This window comes from Perissodus microlepis, chromosome 17, assembly GCF_051167445.1.
Source record: "Perissodus microlepis isolate ML-2025 ecotype Zambia chromosome 17, ASM5116744v1, whole genome shotgun sequence".
Taxonomy (NCBI): domain Eukaryota; kingdom Metazoa; phylum Chordata; class Actinopteri; order Cichliformes; family Cichlidae; genus Perissodus; species Perissodus microlepis.
The window spans coordinates 21,545,025-21,564,784 of record NC_140477.1 but is presented as its reverse complement, the minus strand read 5'-3'; the positions used below and the strand labels follow the sequence as shown (position 1 = coordinate 21,564,784).

General features: G+C 37.8%; 2 protein-coding genes and 1 pseudogene across 2 annotated transcripts in view; all 3 read right to left on the bottom strand.

Annotated features, from left to right (window-relative positions):
- Positions 1-4,611, bottom strand: part of ptprb (protein tyrosine phosphatase receptor type b) — a 37,929-nt gene extending 33,318 nt beyond the window's left edge. Inside the window, exon 1 of the mRNA XM_084909159.1 lies at positions 4,144-4,611. Within this exon, the coding sequence (XP_084765285.1) occupies positions 4,144-4,218 (75 nt within the window). The 5' untranslated portion in view covers positions 4,219-4,611. The remainder of the gene's footprint in view (positions 1-4,143) is intronic.
- The window catches only part of LOC146369571 (NACHT, LRR and PYD domains-containing protein 12-like), a 335,320-nt pseudogene that overhangs the window by 260,135 nt on the left and 55,425 nt on the right, over positions 1-19,760 (bottom strand).
- Positions 10,532-19,760, bottom strand: part of LOC146369572 (receptor-type tyrosine-protein phosphatase R-like) — a 39,891-nt gene continuing 30,662 nt past the window's right edge. The window contains exons 12-16 of the mRNA XM_084909171.1: positions 18,634-18,771; positions 18,343-18,453; positions 18,102-18,259; positions 17,906-18,019; positions 10,532-17,020 (exon numbers count right to left, since the gene is read on the bottom strand). Coding sequence (XP_084765297.1) covers positions 16,927-17,020; positions 17,906-18,019; positions 18,102-18,259; positions 18,343-18,453; positions 18,634-18,771 — 615 coding nt within the window. The 3' untranslated portion in view covers positions 10,532-16,926. The remainder of the gene's footprint in view (positions 17,021-17,905; positions 18,020-18,101; positions 18,260-18,342; positions 18,454-18,633; positions 18,772-19,760) is intronic.

Genomic DNA, 19,760 nt, shown 5'->3' with positions numbered 1-19,760 from the left:
TTGAGTTGCAGTGCATTTGACCTCTCAGGTCCACCGTACTGAAATTCTGAGAACTGATTTTGGATGTTGCTGAACACTAATGAGCAGGTCTCTGTATCTGTTAGCCAATACCACCCTATCATCCAAATATGGTTAACAGTTTCTACAGACATGTTCATGCTGGAGCGTTCAGGAATCTGCAGCCTGTTTTCCATAAGGGAGGAAACAACAGACTTTTATAGTCTGCTTTCAAGTCTACAGGAGGCTCATTCCCAAAATGAAGACGTTGGGCGTTGCTGTACTTTGATCCCATTGTTCTGATAACTTTCTGAAGTTCTGGCTACAGAGGAGCCAAAACGTAAGTAGTACTCAGATTATGAGTCCAAATTTTCCCCACCCTTCTTAATTTTGATCAGCAAACAAAAACTTTTTTTTCATTTTTCTTTAATATTTTCTGCTTTCCAAATATTTTTCTGATTTTGACTCACACATGAATAGGGGCATATTTTGGTGTTGATGCTCCAACCACTGAGAGGTAAGAGCCCAGTTTGACCTGCAAAGTTGGCGCTGGGAAGTAAGGGGGGTGGTGTAAGTTGAGCGCCTATTTTTAGAGTCCTTTTTATACCTTGTTCTGTAGTTTGTTTTTTCCTACTTGTTTTTGGCTTTCAATTTAACTCACTGAGGTTCAGACCCTAAAAACAGCTCAACTGGGTTTAGGAAAGGATCACAGATGGACACAGTGATGCCACCAGTTGCATTTTGAAGAGTGCTAAGTTATCAGCTAATGCCAGCTAAATTAGTTAGCACGCTGCATCCATAGACTGTATCAGAGCATCACGCAGACTCCTGCTAATCCGTGCTCTGTAACATCCAAATAAAATCCTAGAATATAACTCCTCAAAACTGCAGCTCAGACATCTTGGACGGTCTGTTAGTACAATAACCTCACAGCAGCCATATTAGTGGTCAGATAATGTCATTAAAAATGCTCCACAATGCTCCAACAGCACAAACACAGTCCAGAGGTCCAGTTCAGTGACACCAGTTAACTGAGGTGAAGCCTAGCACACAGCTAGCACCTGTGCCACCGTCCATTTAGCAGTCAAAGAGACCAGGCCCCCAACAATGCCAACTGTAAGCCAATTTAAAGAGGTAAGTTATAAAAATATTCTGTACAATTGTTATGAAGAGACTAAATTAGCTACAAAGACCAATGCATGCTGTGAACGTATTTATACATAATTCCTGCTTTAAAGTTGAGCATTTTAAAATGTTTATAGGGACTGACTTGCTTTTGAACCCTCAAGTAGACATCAGTGGAACAGCAGATATTGTCTAACGGCCCCAGATGTTGCTACTTGGCCAACAACATTAATAAGCTTTGAGATTCACACACCTTTATCACCAATGTAATATCCCACTCTGTCAAGCTACACACCAATGGACACTTTGTGTGTGACTTAGTCATACCAGCAGTGCAACTTTGACAAAACAGCATTAATTAATGAGACTGAGGTGCACAAAGCTATCAAAGCGTCACCCAAAATGAGCAAAAATAGAATCAAATTTATTTGGTTCACCTCATGAGGGTCCAATCAGAAATGGCAGAAACTGACCGATCAAACCAACAAGCTTTTTAGCAACTACTGTCAGCGTCTGCTGCGAAGTATAAAGATTAAGAGTTTATTTTAGTAACAGGGCTGATTTTAAGGCTTTGAGAGCTGCAGAGTTTCTGAAGTATCCACCGCACGGACAGTTATTCAGCTGTGCTATTTAAAGAGCTGCGACTGCATGTTTGTGTGTTTTTATCACATTTTGGGTTTGACTGTTGAACTGACCTCCTCTGTACTATGATAATAAAGTTGGAGATAGTTGCTTCTGAGCTTTTTGTCCTCAAATTTTGGCCAGCACAAGAGAAAATAAAACAATTTGTCACTGATAATGAAGTTCAGGGAGTTCAGAGACAACAATGCGGCAATGAGGCGACAGTCAGGAAGAGAAGGAAGTGCGACCGAGGAAAATGAGACTGTATAAATGTTGGTGTAACTTACTAATCACAGAAGTAGCAGCATGAGGTTATGGTTAAATCAACCTTCAATCGGCTTTGATATACTTTGATATAGTTGGAATTCTTTATTAATAAAAGAAACGCCTGAACTGCCCCCAAACACTAATGTGAGCTAAACCTTGGCTTACTGTGAGGTCAGACTCATTAACCCTGTCCTACCCAGATAACTGACAGTGAGAGTAGTCTGGGCTTCATTTTGCAAAAGTTAAGCACTGGAAAATGTGTGCTATGACATGTCCAAATGTGGCCCACATGTCATAGCACACCTCATATGTGGCACGTCATCGTTAAACCTCTGGGAGATTTCAGGCAGTCAGTCAAAGTCAAATATGGCCCAAGCAAAACTGTACAGGAGCCAAACCTTCACTGCTACTTGGGTAAACCTGCTGATGTGCAGTTTTTGGTTTCAGCCAACAATCATCAGAGTGTAAACCTGAAGACACTCGCAAGAAGTAAAATGTTCTTTTCAGTGTTTCTTTCACTGAACAAACATAAAGAAACATGAAACTGAAGCAATGATAGTAAGAACATCACATTTTTTTTACTTCTGAAAAAAAAATACATATTTATTATTTGGAACTGTAATCTAGAAATGCATTCATCAGGAGCATGTGTTTCTTCTCTGCTTTTCTGCAATCACATCCCTGGTTTAGCGCCAAACATGCTCAGCAGGAAGTGACTCGCTTGTTTGAGTGTTTTAACCGCCAGGTCCACATATGTGGACATCACATTTTGGGTTGTCTAGACCAAAATACTAAATTTTGCTCTACAAGGGCCTGATATCCACTTACAAGGACATTATACTGCCACTGTTCTATCGAAATTTAAAACAAATGTCCTCAATTGTGGATCTCATTTTTCTCAGAAACAAAAATTGGGTAAAAAAAAAAAAAAAATCTGGTAATTCTTTGTTTTTACATTCATCAGGTCCCAATATGTCCAAATATCAAAGAGAAATTAAAAATGCATGCCATGGAAGAGTTCAGGAGGTTAAAGTGGATGGAGGTATATTTAATGAAGTGAACCGTGCAAAAAGAAATCATTTTATACATAGAAAAATGTTTTAGATTGTGTAAATGCTCCATCACATGTTGGAGCTCAAAGCAACACAAAGAGAGATGGCACTTTATGAGGTTTCCCTTTGCAGTAACAGGTGTCACCAAAGAAGACACACTGTATCGCACAAACTTTTGTTTGTATCGGACTCAAAGTCTAAATTATAATTTTTAAAGGGTTCATTTCAAATAAAGTCCCATACATTTCTGGCAATTTTCTTGATTAAACATTTCCGTTTTGGTGTTTAGAACAGGTCAAAAGCCTTTGAAAAGTGTTGAATGTTAATCAAATCAAACACTATGCATAGTTCACTGGTGACCTGATGGATGCTAACACCAAGATTTGTTTGTCATGAAGACAAATCTTTCTTAAAAGGATGAAAAATACAGATTGTTCTAAATATATACGTATATGTATATATATTTGGTTGGTTTAAGACAAAGTTTGCTGTTATATCTCAAGTTTTCTAACTAAGAATGACAAGGTCCTTAAAGCTTGACATTAAGATAAATTAACCTGTTAACCTGTTTTCATCTTTTTAGGCTAAACAGTGAATCTACTCTATGTAACATCTCACATGGATTTCATTTTATTTATCTCATTGCGTGTAATTTTATACACACCTGACTTCTTTGGTATTTAAAATGTAAAAAAAGAAGGGCCAGTTTTATTTTGCATTTTAATTTAAAGAACTGAAAGAAACCATGATTTAATATTTGCTCATCTTGTATTAGGCACACTTTTGAAAACAGAGTCGCGCAGACTTGTTCACAAAGCACTTTGTTTCTTTTCTTGTTGCATTTTTGTAAAAGTCCATGAAATATATAATAATTACTAAATTTCAAAAAAAAAAAAAAAATTACATATTTGAAAAAGTAAAAAAAAAGTTTGCATTGTGTCCGAGATGAGCCTCGACTACAGGAGCATGCAGAGTGATCAAAGTTAATCTAAAGAGTAACTCAGATCGCACGAGGTCGATATCACATCTGAAGCTTCTTATGTATGTGCTCGTTTTCTACACTCATGAACATCAGACTGACCTGATGCAGCAGCAGCAGCAGCAACGAGGTGAACCGCAGACAGCAGAAATAACTGCAAACTTTACATTTCAGCATTTTGATCCTGTCTCAGATCCCCACGCGGACCATGCACCACCATAATCCTGAGCCTGAGGTAGGACGGGTGTGTTTGTATTCACTGTTTCAGGTGGATGGTAGAAAATATCCTTCTCTTTAGTCTCTTTTGTGTTCAGCAAAGAATCCAAGTCCTGATAGGAAACCGAAGAAAAATGTTGAAAAAAAAGTAGTTAAATGTCCTTTTTAATATCTTTTAAAAAATTATTCCTTTTTAGACAAAAATTTTTAATTTTCCCAGGAAATGTGGTTTTATTTATCCGTCGTCTCTGCTCTGCCTCGTGTCCATCCTCTCCTTAAACCTCTCAGAGTAAAACAGCCTTTCCCCTCTTTGCGCTCCCTGTCTCACCAGCTGTATGTCTCTCTTCCTGCCTGTCTGTCTGTCACTCTATAGTGTTGAGGTTGGGACTCAGTAGCGGACTTCCTCAATCAGGCCAACAGACCTGTGAGTCACTGCAAAGGCACGACTACAAACCCAGCCTGGATGGAGGCTAAAAATAGGCCTGCAACTACAATAGCAGCACACCTTGATGCACTGACAGCAGAGGTAGATGTTAAAAATAGAGACGAGTGTTTGATTAAATCTCACTGAGACTGAAGTTTAAAGTTTGCTCCGTCTCTCTTTTTTAGTGACAGCTTTGTCTTTGGATGCAGCTCCATTAGTAACTTTGCTGTTTCTGTGGGTCTATATTCGGCTCAGCTGTATATTCAACTCTAGCAAGTCTTCTATTGAGTAGGTTTACAAGCTAAACGCCAAGCGACTGTTACTCCCTTCAATGGCAAGTGACCTGCTGGATATTCAGAGAGCATAAAACCAGTGCATCAAAGAGCTGGGGAATTATTTTTATAGAGCCAACATCAATGATGATTATATTCATATAAGAATTTATATGTATGACTAAACTCTATCTTAAGAAAAGATATAATCCATAAAGTTTCTTGATTAAACATTTCAGTTTCTAGCCATGTAGTGGCTAGAATTTTGTTTGCACTGACAACAACAGGTCTCATTCTCAACAGGTGCTGGACTTCACCAGCACTGCCCTTTGTCCACAATTCTTTTTAGGTATTTGTTGGCAGCCTTTCGTGAAAAGGTTCCTGTTAGGTGGTATATTTAAGGTGGCCCAAGGATTGCTTCACTGAGTGATGAACTCTGGTTTGCCCTGCAGCAGTTTGCAGCTGAGTGCAAATCAAGGAGTAAGGGTTAGTACCTCAAAGCCTGAGGCCATGGACATTTCCTGGACACCAGCTAGATAATATACTCCATGCATTACTACCAGGAGCAGGCCAACCCAGGACGTGCTGGATTATGCTTCTTGGCTGGCTCGGTGTCCCTGCAGTGGAGTTAGAGGCCTCATTTAGGGAGGGGGAGGTCTGGGCATTTCTGGTTACACTGTGGTCACCATGACATGGACCAAGATAAGCATCAGAAATGGAGTGATGGTTTAATAGGTCAGTATAACGAGACAGAGCCATGGTTTATTTAATGGATATGCATTAAATATATGCAACCAACACTTCTCAAAAGGAGCAACGTGACAGCGAGGGGGCTCCATTTCTTCTTTTGAAGTTTTACGACTACCAGCGATCAGCTGCCGAGTGCTTACAGGCAAGTTTCCATCATCCATGCAAACTACAGACAACCGTGTCAATCTGCGAGCAACCAAAGCATTCACAAGGAGATTTTGGTGCATCATCTTCTAATTTCGCCTAACAAAGTCCACCAACCTCAGGGAATACACAGCATTCCCTAGTGAGGACCCCAAGGGGGCCCACTAACCAGTGTCTGAGACACAGTAATGGACAAAGTGGTTTTCCAACAACCACAGTTTTTTGTTTTTTTTTCCCCCCACAGCAGAATTTTAACATAGAAGCCTAACACATCCTTACATGTGTGACAAACTGCTAAATACTGGAAATCAAATTTCAGCTTTTCCATTTTTCACTGTACAACTTTTATCTTGTAGTTTCAATAAATACAAGTCAAAATAATAAATACCATGAAAGTTATGTTGGAAAATTCAGATTTGTTGGTTCTTGTCTGTAATGCCTAATTAGCTATAATTGTGCTTTCCGGCCTCTGGTTAGCTTTCTAGCATGATGGAGTTTTGTTTATATTATCTTTGTAAAAAACGTAATAATTCTAATTCAGTTTTGTGTTATGAATTTCTCTACTGTTTCCCCTTTTCCTCCCAAAATATATACACTTAATTATCCACGATAACAAGACAATGATCGGTAGATTTCTGGCCAGGGCTGCCAAAGATCAAATCTGAGCCAGAAAAGGTCAAAGTCGACTTCTTTATGAAGCAGTGTTACAAGTTAAAGGCCAAACTCCTTTTGTTTCAGTTAGTTTGAGCCACATTTAGTCATCCCCACCTCTTTCCTTCCTTCCTGTTCCCCTCCTCTCTCTCTCTCTCTCTCTTAATCATAGTTTCTAGGAACAAAAATTTTCAGCTCTACACAAGTTAGTCTTTAGTGTGACTCTGACCATTAAACATTTCATTTTATGGAATCTGGTAAATTTCTATGCAACAGTTTGTGCAGGGGTTACTCTCACATATTTTACTGTATACTAAAAGTTTCTCTCCCAAAGTAAGCTCTATACAGGGAGTGCAGAATTATTAGGCAAGTTGTATTTTTGAGGAATAATTTTATTATTGAACAACAACCATGTTCTCAATGAACCCAAAAAACTCATTAATATCAAAGCTGAATGTTTTTGGAAGTAGTTTTTAGTTTGTTTTTAGTTTTAGCTATTTTAGGGGGATATCTGTGTGTGCAGGTGACTATTACTGTGCATAATTATTAGGCAACTTAACAAAAAACAAATATATACCCATTTCAATGATTTATTTTTACCAGTGACACCAATATAACATCTCCACATTCACAAATATACATTTCTGACATTCAAAAACAAAACAAAAACAAATCAGCGACCAATATAGCCACCTTTCTTTGCAAGGACACTCAAAAGCCTGCCATCCATGGATTCTGTCAGTGTTTTGATCTGTTCACCATCAACATTGCGTGCAGCAGCAACCACAGCCTCCCAGACACTGTTCAGAGAGGTGTACTGTTTTCCCTCCTTGTAAATCTCACATTTGATGATGGACCACAGGTTCTCAATGGGGTTCAGATCAGGTGAACAAGGAGGCCATGTCATTAGTTTTTCTTCTTTTATACCCTTTCTTGCCAGCCACGCTGTGGAGTACTTGGACACGTGTGATGGAGCATTGTCCTGCATGAAAATCATGTTTTTCTTGAAGGATGCAGACTTCTTCCTGTACCACTGCTTGAAGAAGGTGTCTTCCAGAAACTGGCAGTAGGACTGGAAGTTGAGCTTGACTCCATCCTCAACCCGAAAAGGCCCCACAAGCTCATCTTTGATGATACCAGCCCAAACCAGTACTCCACCTCCACCTTGCTGGCGTCTGAGTCGGACTGGAGCTCTCTGCCTTTACCAATCCAGCCACGGGCCCATCCATCTGGCCCATCAAGACTCACTCTCATTTCATCAGTCCATAAAACCTTAGAAAAATCAGTCTTGAGATATTTCTTGGCCCAGTCTTGACGTTTCAGCTTGTGTGTCTTGTTCAGTGGTGGTCGTCTTTCAGCCTTTCTTACCTTGGCCATGTCTCTGAGTATTGCACACCTTGTGCTTTTGGGCACTCCAGTGATGTTGCAGCTCTGAAATATGGCCAAACTGGTGGCAAGTGGCATCTTGGCAGCTGCACACTTGACTTTTCTCAGTTCATGGGCAGTTATTTTGCGCCTTGGTTTTTCCACACGCTTCTTGCGACCCTGTTGACTATTTTGAATGAAACGCTTGATTGTTCGATGATCACGCTTCAGAAGCTTTGCAATTTTGAGACTGCTGCATCCCTCTGCAAGATATCTCACTATTTTTGACTTTTCTGTGCCTGTCAAGTCCTTCTTTTGACCCATTTTGCCAAAGGAAAGGACGTTGCCTAATAATTATGCACACCTGATATAGGGTGTTGATGTCATTAGACCACACCCCTTCTCATTACAGAGTTGCACATCACCTAATATGCTTAATTGGTAGTAGGCTTTCGAGCCTATACAGCTTGGAGTAAGACAACATGCATGAAGAGGATGATGTGGACAAAATACTCATTTGCCTAATAATTCTGCACTCCCTGTAAATGTGTGTCACTTTTTCATGTCATGTTGACCGCTTCTCCCAGTCTCTGTTCAAATGTGACTTTTAGGTGTTTTTGTAACGCCACATTGCTCACATTCCTCACATTCCTCAAAAAGATTTGCACATACAAATACATGATGCTTAATTTAGAAACTGAGACAACTCCCTTTAAAAATTCCCCATTTAATTTTTTTTAGCTGCTGTTTATTGAGAAGATGCCGATTAAATGCTGGGATTAAAACTTTAAATTTAACCACAGTAAATTAACGTATCTCAGCTGTAATGTCATAACTTCTCAATGTTTCCAGAATCCCTACATATACTATTAAATAATAGTATAAATATTTTTTTCCCCATTTATGTCTTTCTTTTCTGATACACTTTGTAAGTTGAAGTTCTTTTGATTTCTTTTAACAACTGTTGGATTATAATATTATTGTCATATTAGGTTGTTTATATAAATTTCCATTTGCTATACAAGACTAGGTATTATATGAACATGTTTTTATGGCCTTCAGTACCAAACATATTTCCTGTGTTTCTTGATATTTACATGCTGAATATTTTTATCAGCACATCTTTATTTTGTTGTTGTCATCACTGCTTCTTGATTTATTAAAGTACATAAAAAGTAAAAAATAAATAATAAGATAAAAATATTTAATGTCATTGCATAACTTCAGCATTTAAATGTCAACATTTGGCAACCAGAGGTTCCAATCCTGCACCCCAGACAGCTTTACACCATGTAAGACTTTACAGAGAAGTAACTGAAGTTATTTTCAAGGTTTAGATATTTTGTGGGATATCACATGAAAAAAAAAACCCTGCTAATATACATCGTAAATATAAAGCAGTATTTTTGCTGCAGAACATTTGTGAATTGAAAATCAAAAATATTATTACTTATGTAATTATATTCTGCTTATAATCACAGACTGAAATTATATGTTTGAGATGTTCAGGGAAACAATTTTTGCATTTTTTCCAGTTACTTCTGAAAATGGGGTCAAGGCCAAAGGTCGAATGGGACACGATATTTAGATGCAAACTATAACGTGATAGTTTGAATGCCCACATAGCAGTGCCATTTCCTAAATGTTACCAATATAAACATAGGCAGCAAAATTTTAAACAAAGTTATAAAAACAAAAGACATTTTATGAAAATTTGAGCTTGAAAAGGTCTAAGGTCCATAGTCAAATATTTAGAATCCTCATATCATCCTATATGTCTATGTGTTGTCAATACAAACAGTGGCAGTAATAAAAAGTTTTAAAACAGCTCTGTATGGCCTTTTATTATCATTTTGACCTTCAGATCAATCTACTAACCCTGAAGGAGAAGTCAGAGGTCAGCTACACAATATATACCATACTCGTAAGGAAATTGATAAGTTAGGCACCGCTAAATGACACAGGAAGTCATTCGTACCTGTGGCTCTGTACAGTTCCTCCATCTAAAGCACGAGTACACACTGCAGTAGCTGCACACTGTCACATCCTCCACAGAGAAAATTACAGTCAGTATGATAAGACAGGCACATAAAAATCACTAAATCACTTCACCCTGAAGACCTTGGTGGGTGTAAGTTAAATTTGAATGGACTGTTAACATGATCCCACTCTACACTCCTACAAACTTTTATCAGAATTCATACAAAACTTTGAAGTATTGTATTTACAGATGGAAAAAACACTAACACCATTAATCGAACACTGTTGTTAAATCCCCTGAATTAAAGCTGAAAGTCTGTATGTCCAACATGTTATTAATGTTTGATGTAAAACTTTAAAAATTGTCTCACTGTCCAAATATTTATGGCCCTGCCGGTATCTGGTTTTAAATCTACAAAAACGTTTAGACAACGATATAATCTGTCAACTTTTATACAAGTCCTTGCTGCTGCAATACTCCCACATGTTTAATTCCTCTATTCAAGTTAGTGTACAATACACATGTAAAAACCTTGGATATTATTTGGACAAAATAAATTTAGGTCCTCTATTTGCATTTGCCTATATGCTGCCACCTCAGTTCTGGCAACATTCAATTATGGATTTAGATGGATTATAAACACAAACCTGGAAAGAGTCAATCCAGATAAGCAAGCAGGAATCCATATTTTTCATGTCCAGTGTTTTTAATCCTCAGGTTACAGGTAACAATATAGATATATATGTAGATAGAGTAGATAACAAGGTTACAGCACTACTCAGTGGCTAATGTTCTGAACCATTACAACATTCAAGCTGGTTAGTAATACATTAAAAAGCCATGTTTCATAGGTATAATAGTTAGACCGTACATACACTAATTAGTATCAAGTGTACTCTGACTGATCTGTAATGCCCACACAAAAGAAGTTTAAAGGGACCGTAATGTTATTTATATATATATTTTTTTTTAACTGTACAATTAAAAATGATCTTTGAGTAAATGCACATGTACAACTCATAGCAGAATTGGTAAAGCTTAAGAAAGTAGTATTCCAATGCATGTATTCATGAAAAGAAGTTAATACCACATGAATCAATGTGCAAGAGAGACTGAAGATTTAAATTAAAACAGCTTTGAACCACTGGGCTAGAAACTTTCCATTAGCTAAAATTCCTCAATAGGGTAATGTTTGCAAATGAGTAGATTTTTTAATTAGGTATAATCTACACCAGCCAGTCCCCAACCCCCGGGCCATGGACTGGGAGCAGTCCATGAGTCGTTTGGTACTGGGCCGCGAGAGTTGAGGCTCGGGTGTGTAATTTATGGTTTCCAGCGTTTTTAATCGTTTTTTATCGTTAACTCTGTTTCCCTGGGTCTTTTCACACGTGTTATGAATAAATCTTTTTATTTTTGGTACCGGTACTGGTTTTATTTTGTTGCATTTATCGGCGACACCTTAAAGGCGGGTCTGTCAAAATATTGTCAGACATAAACCGGTCCATGGTGCAAAAAGGTTGGGGACCGCTGATCTACACTAAAGAACAGATCCATACATAACTGACAAGCTGATCGACTTTGGCTAGCTAAGGATAGTGAAAGATTTAAAACTTTAAAGTTATAGTGTGTACAATTTCCACCACTAGATTGCAGATATCAGTTCACTGAGTTCTGCTTTCTTACCTCTACCAATCAAGTGCAAAATCCTAGCTACAGTGACTGTTAAAGGGCAAACAAGTTTTAGTCAGCCAAAAGAGTTTAAACCGATTAAATTTAGACTGTAACCCACAATACCTGCAGGTAGCTGGCATGTTTCAAGAACTGTTTGTGTAAAAATACTTTTTGGATACACTATATTTCAATACTTGAATAATAGACATTAAATACAAATGGATATGGTCACTTAAATATTTTGCAGTATTTTTCATTTTTACCCCAGAAGCACCCCAAAAACTCTTGCCACTATTGATCTGCAGAGAGTGTACTCTGATAACAAAGTGACTCTGGACTGGATCCAGCTTGGAGAGTTTCCCTATTGTGTAATCTGTTTGCCTACTGTTCACCTCAGCTCTCAATGCTGGATGAGAAGCATCCACCTTAATTTTTTTAATGTGCTGAAAGTGATTCATATATTAGCACAAGTTTAAAAATAGTCTCTGTGCCAACATAGTTAACTATGCATGTGAAAATGGTAAACAGCTTTTCAGGTGTTTAAGATTTAGCTTTATATTAAGTTTAAAATTTCAAAGTACAAGACAATGCTAGACTCCTGTATAAGATTGTAAATACACACATTAGCACTTTTAAATGATTGGAAGTTTTAGTTTTGTTTGGTCCACATGCTCATAGTTTCTATTGTTGATTTCCTGGAATGAGCCAGAATAATCATCCAGTGCCGATGACTTTTGCAAATTTCACTCTGTAGTTTCTGTATTCATTCTGAGTCAAGAAATTAAAATTTCAACAGATGCAACACCTCCCCCTGTGATTTAACTCATATGTTTTTTGCCTACCCGTCACTTCGATTATACTAGACTTTTTACTCTGAAGTGCTCTCTCATGTTTTGAGCGTTACTCTCAAACCATGTCCACTAGTTGCCATTTTTGGTGTTTCTGAGGACGCCACCCTGAACCTTAGTCGTAAGCAACTGGATATTATCGCTTTCACATCACTGCTGGCACGGCGTCGAATTTTGCTGTCTTGGAAAGCTCCTCACCCTCCAGCCCGATCACGTTGGCTGGAAGATGTTATGTTCTTTTTAAAAATGGAGAAAATAAAATTTAGACTCAGAGGAAATGTTAATAAGTTCTCACAGATGTGGCAGCCTTTTATCATTTACTTTAACTCATTGAAAACACTTACAATAGACTAAACTTTTGTACCACAGGGTTCCCTTTTGTTATGGTTTTGGGAGGGAGTTGATTTTTTTTAAATTATTTATTTATTTTTTGTTTGTTTGTTTGTTTTTTGTTGTTTTCTGTGCGTGGGTTGTTGTTTTCTTGTTTTTCTTCCTTTTTTTTTTTCTGTTTTATTGTTATCATCCGAATTTTAATGGCCTAATTTGTTTTGATATAAGTCTTTATATTGGTTGGTACTTGCTGTATTGGGCCTGATATGTTAAATTACATGTGCAAAACTTTATAAATAAAGAGGGAAAAAAAAAAAAAAGAAATTAAAATTTAAGCTTGCAGTAGTTTCTAATGAAGTGAAAGAAGAACATTCTCTAAATGGCTATACATTAGCAACTGAGTTTAAAAAAAAAAAAAAAAAAAAAGTAAGTTTAAAAATCTTCAGCAGAAAGTTGAATTCCTACAATAAACACTAAGAGCTGTAAATTTCATGTCAAAAAAATGAAATGCACTCCAAATTGTTTTCAATACGATGTGATTACAGTATGATAATTCTTTAAATATTTAGGGTCCCTTTAAGCTCCATCAACAGTCAACAACAATACAAGTACAGAACATGAACCACATCCTACTGCACACAATACTACGTCAGAGGCAGAGTGTGTTGTTGTGCCCGCTGCTGTAGAGGGCATGGAGGCTGGGCTGAACCCACTTTCACTTCAGTCAGTTCAAACAGAGAAAATTGTATCACTACTGAAATATCCGGATTCGTCATCCAGTTCCTGAATTTGCTGAAGTGAACAGCGGGTTGATGATGGTCCCAGGAGGCACGTTGGACGTGCAGACAAAGAGACTCTGGTCCGAAGTCCCATGATTGTATCATAAGTAAAGAAGTAAATAAAAATATATTGTTACATAGAAAAAGTCTTTAAAGTTCCTCTTGTTTATTTTCCCTTAACGGTCTGATCCCAATGCTCCCAGTTATAGCAGCGAGATTTGTGTTTTTGTGATGTGTACTTTGAAAAGATAACTGCCCACATTGGGTTTAATAGCACTTTAACATGTACTGTACATGGTTTTCCCATTCACACAGAGGGAATATTAGATGATAATGCCAGTGTTCTTCATTACTGACATTAGTGTTGAAACCTCTGATCTCTAACAGAAAACTGAAATAGATGTCTCAATATTGTTATTTTTGCTTCACATTTTGTTCAAAAAAAAATAAATAAATAAATAATGTAGTTAGTCTATTGGTTCTTTAAAAAATAATTTGCTGACAAATATAAGAGTCAATACTTTTTCTTTATCTCTTTAGCTGTAATTTGATTTAAGGAAATTTAGAAATCACTGCTCCAACACTGAGAGAGAGGCTTAAACAAAACTAAGGTTTGAGGTTGTGTCAAGCTTGGATTTTCTGTCTCCAACAGACCAAAAGCCAATTTTTAATTCATGTCGAACATTTAATGATAATGAGATATGTAGCCCAAATGGCTACAGTTGACAGAGGACTGCTAAAGACATCAAAAACATGTAAAAACTGTATAAAAATAAAGTTATTATTACTTTGATACACCAAAATAACATACTCACTAGATAACATAATTTACAACAGCACATCGATGTGATGACTGCACCATATTTCACATTTTTGGTATAAAGCAATATATCACACAACAGGGAACATGTCAATGCTAGACAAGGTTAACTAGATGGAGTGTAAACTCTGAGACCAAGCAGCACTAATTTCGTATTTGTGGCATCAGGAATGGCTTGTATTTTTTGACCCTGTTTTAGAAAGCCAAACTAAAATGGCAACACTCATTTTAGAGAAGACCTCTGTTGTCCTTTGCTACAGTCTGTGTTCATTTGAACTATGAATCATGCGAAGCTACCAAAGACCTTAAATAAAAATATAGAGCTTGAAGTAGCTATATCAAATCCCCTTCAATTAGGCAGGGTGCAAACTGCTGGGGGGATAGTGGGGGGGAATTTCTGGGCCAAAGCTAAAATATGTTTTTGTTTTTTTTGTTTTGTTTTTTAACACTCCCTGTGCTCTTCAGCAATCACAACCTGATTTAATTATAGATCAAATATAGGGCTGTTCGATATAACGATATATATTGGATGACGATATAAAAACATCTATCGTTTCATTTTATGCTATCGTTTGTTTCGTGGTGTCACAAAATAAAGTGTTTACGGCAATATTCTTTCATCGTTTTGATGGTCACTGTAGTGGCGATATTAATTTATTAAAGTTCTCTCTTTCTCTTATATTTAATATAACCACACTACGGACGGACAAGCGCCTGTTTTATGTGTTGTCGTTAGCAACAAAACCATTGCGTGTCCGCTTGTTTATTTTCCACATAAACCTTTCACAATAAAGCTCAAGATCCTGTTGAAACTTTTCAAAATAAACTGAATCACGTGAAAGAGTATACAGAGTGTTTACAGATGAGAAGCAAAAATGAGCAGTCAGGTGCTAAAAAATAAACCTTAGACTCAAACATTAGAACAGGCTTTTCCCCGCAGCACGCTGTGTAATAAATACTTACAAAGTAAACGGCGGCCGTTACAACTTATGTCTAAAAATGTATAGTTTCATTCAGCGTTAAAACACTCGACTCCAGTTACACGACGCCCAGCTGGAAACACTTCACGCAAGTCGAGCTGCCCGAGATTCACAGAATTTATAGAAAATGTTAAATTTTTGTGATTTATATCGTTATCGGGACGATAGATGTCTTATATCGGGATATGAGATTTTGGTCATATCGCACAGCCCTAATCAAATATATGAGTTTTGACTTTTAATTTAACAATTAAAAACACTACTTGTGAGATACCTTGTAAGCCACCATTTTCCATTTCCCTATGTATTTTCATTTGTTTATTTATTTATTTAATGTATTATTCATTGGTCTTTTTAAGTGTTAACATAAAGGTGATGAAGAAAAAAAAAATAATTTCTTTTGCATTGTAAGTTACAGCTACCATATTACCCAGACTTGGCATTGCTGCCAGAACCTCTCTGGAGCTGTACTTGATGAATATTACATAAACAACTGTTAACATCACTATACAAGCTTGGCTTAGCAGCAGAATATTAGATTTAATTGGTTTAACAAAAATACTGTATTAGGATAATGCACTACTAGTTATAGCATGAGTTAAGTGGTTAGTATATATTTATCAACATTAAAGCAATAAAACTACTGGTGCTATAATTAGCCACTAATTGCTTTGCTGTGCTACAAGAACTATAGCTTAGCGGAAGATTAGAATCAATCTGCTTTGTTAGCTTTTAGCATGTTGCTAAAGGTAGCCCCATTTGGGACCTCAGCAAAAGCTGGGAAACTTACAGAAACAAGAATGTAAAAGTTGCTGTTACCCCATGGGAAACCGTTGATAAAATAATTTATTTGTTAGCTGTCTATCCATTAGCTTACATAACTACCAATGTCAGTTGTTAATGTATCTGAACCTAGCGTTAGCCCTATTGATGTCAATCTAGTTTGTGTGTTTGGCATCTCTGAGAAGTTTGATGTGCAATAGTTTAATAAGTCAATGAGATTGTGAAAAAATATGAAAAAAAGAAAACCCACCACTAAATAACAGGTTAAAAAAAAGGAGCATTTGAACCTTGTCTTAGCCTAAGTGTAGGAAGTGCACTGTGACTAAATCAGAGAGTAATGAACAGCATGCTGAGGTCACAAACAGGTAAGTGTTGGTTCAACAGTACTAGAATAGTTTAACCAATGGTGCAGCTAACAGTCATTTTTCAGTAGCCATTTTTATAAAAACACCACATTACAAAATAATGAAAATGCTAGAAGACATAAACACAACAGTGTTACTGAACAATGTACCATCAGTTTCAGTAAATTGAAGTTGTTAAGTCTCTATGACAAAAGAGACATTATGGGAGAGTCTGGTTAGTTAAAACTCGATCCAACAATCGGTTGGTTAAGTGAAGTGGGCGGGTCCACAGAGTTTGATGAAAAAGAAAAGATAAAAAGATACATTCCATTCTTAATAATTTGCCTTTCCCTTTTCCTTGAGCAGATTCTTCCCAGAACAGTCCTGCTTGGTTGTCCATGCTGTCCATCAAATTCCAAGGCCTCCTCCAGAATTTCCCAGACTTCCCAAACCACAGTTCACACCCGCAGAGGACTGTTTTAGCACACTTCCAGGTTAAACTTGTACCTTCGTCAGGTGGATAAACCTCACTGGCCAGTTTCTGCACATAGACGGGCTTCATATAGGCTCAAGGCATGATGGACAAACTCATACTGCTCACCTGTCTGGATCATGCCTCCTCTACATAACGGAAGAGAGAGACAGAGTTAGGAATGAGAAGCAAAACTATTTGTTTAAAACATGCAATAGGGATGAATTTAGTGCTGGCAATAAACCATAACACACCATCTAACTCTAAAGTGCAGACAAAGTCAAATTTGCAATTTATGTATCTTATGTCACTTAACAAGGCTGGGCGACATGTTATAAATCTCCAAAACAACTCCTGATGAACTCAACAAATCAAAGTCATATTCGTCCAATCATTCAAACTTTGTTATGATTACTAATAATTTAATTTAAATGAATATGTATTGGATACACGTTTAAAAAAAAAAAAGGTCCTCAATGAGCGCTTTAGCAACCACAAAGAGGACAAAAAACAACAACTAAACACTGAACATAATCATCAATGGCAAGGAAAAAAGCGACCACACAGAAAGAAAACTGCCAAAACCAGTTTAAACAATCAATGCAACACAAAACAACTGCAGGACACCTTACATTTCCACAAATGAGGGGGGAAAAAATAAAAAAAATAAATGTCCAGATACACATAAAATACACAATTGTAAACAAAAACAACCAGAAAGAGATAAAAAAATGACCACAAACTAAAACAAGACTATCACCAAAAGGTCTGAAACAACTGCAAGGATGTCAGACGCACTCAATGCCTTCAAAGGGAAACCAAGAGACCACAGACTTAAAATGACCACAAAGACAAGCGAGGCAGCTTCAGAGTTTATGCAAAAACCATGTTTCTCAGTGACTAATGGTACTTTCTTACAAGAGCCAGTTAGAGGTTTAAATGTCGGCTTTTTAACACCCTTTGGATTGTTTTAATCATGGAAGTGAGGACCTGCAGGTCATCAGTAAAAACCTGCAGGAGTACACGTGTGTTACCTGTCGGCTCGGAGCTGGCAGGTGATGCCCAGTACATCCACCACTCCTTCCAGCTGTAGCTGCCGGCAGCCTATCGTCGTGGCGATGAAGCATCCCGTTCGCCCAATCCCAGCACTGCGATCAAACGAGCAGGGTGTCATTTCATAATTATATATTAGTAACAGAACCGTCACGCTGTCGGTCAGTCTGTCAGTACCTGCAGTGGACTATAACTGGTCCCACGGTGGTGGCGGCCCGTCTGTCCGTCTCTACGTCAGTCATGAGCTGCAGCAGTGGCAGTGCTGAGACCGGGGTTTTGTGGTCAGGCCACGATGTGTACCAGTAATGCTGCGCAGAGCGGGTTTGGTTCCCACACTGCATACATGAAAACATACATGACGTATTAGTCCTGATTCTCAGCTCTGATGAGAACACGTTCCCTGCTGTGCAACGTGTACCTTGAGCGTGAGGCTGCGAGTGGTGTAGTGTTCGCACTCTCTGATGCTGTTCACCAACACTTCAACCTTCCCGTAGATGCCTCTTTTCTCCGGCCAGTACAGAACACACTTCTACAGAGGCAAGCACAAAGACGGCATTCATTAACTTCAGCTCACTTTTCACTCCTGCTGAGCACTTTCCAGATCACTCCATTTTTGTTGCTATACACTCAGCGCATACAACACTTAAAATCTACCCTGGCATTAAGAAGACGCTCTTTCTTCCACAGTCTTTGCTTTTTAGACTCTTACCTCGTTCTTCTCCTTCAGTTTGGTTATCATGACAATAACTGGTGACTCCTCTTGCCAGGCCATTTGCCAGAAGTCATTCACCGTGTTCACCATAGGACCCTGAGTGGCGATGTACGCCTTATCGTCCCCCAAGTAACCCTGCAGAATGAACCAATCACACAGCAGGGTCAGCATCATTCACAGAATGATGAATGTATTCCTCCACCAGGGTCTATCAGCAGCAGCAGACAAAATATACCAGGATTTCCCAAAACTTCATCAAGACATGTGCAAAGAAAGAACCTGTTACATTTTGGAATACATAAATAAAATAAAAACTTAGAAAAACCCATTTGTCTGCATTTAAACCATTTTTACACAAAGAAAAACGGCACGAAAATTTTAGAACTGTAGATTAGTCTAAAATAAAGAACCTGAAAAACATCATTAACTTTAAATTGGTTATTCAGCTGATCCATTCGCTCGTATTCACCGTTAAACAGCAGGTTAAATCTTTCATGCCTGTATATGAGCTAGTTTAATTGAACAGTGATTCAGTGTTCTCTCGCTGGCATGGCCTTTAAGGCATTTATGAATAAAAACTTGTTTTATTTCAGGGTGCTCCTCATGCTGTCGGTTTTTAACCGACATAACTGATAACTGGATCAGGATGTGGCTAGTTCCAAACTAGCTTGAGCTAAATGTGTGCAGAGAGCAAAAAACGGTGCATTAATGACTCCAGGTGACATAACAAAACAAACAAACAGTAAGACCGTGCTAAACTGAACTTCAAAAAACATATTTCATTTCTAAGCTTCAAATTAAAAAAAAAAAAAAAAAGTGCTGTGTTTCATTTCATAATCACTGTTATTTTCATGTAATTGAAGTGCTTACTTATTCTGGATATGAATAAGATTTTTGTGTGTGTGTGTGTGTGTGTGTGTGTGTGTGTGTGTGTGTGTGTGTGTGTGTGTGTGTGTGTGTGTGTGTGTGTGTGTGTGTGTGTGTGTGTGTGTAGTAGGACAAAGAAATTAAACAGCCTCGGTTGTCTCATGAGGTCCGCCGCTTTAAACTGTTTCAGTGGTGTTTCCTGACAGGAAGACAGTCTATTGTGTGGAAGTCTGAGAGCGACATTACAGACTTCTACA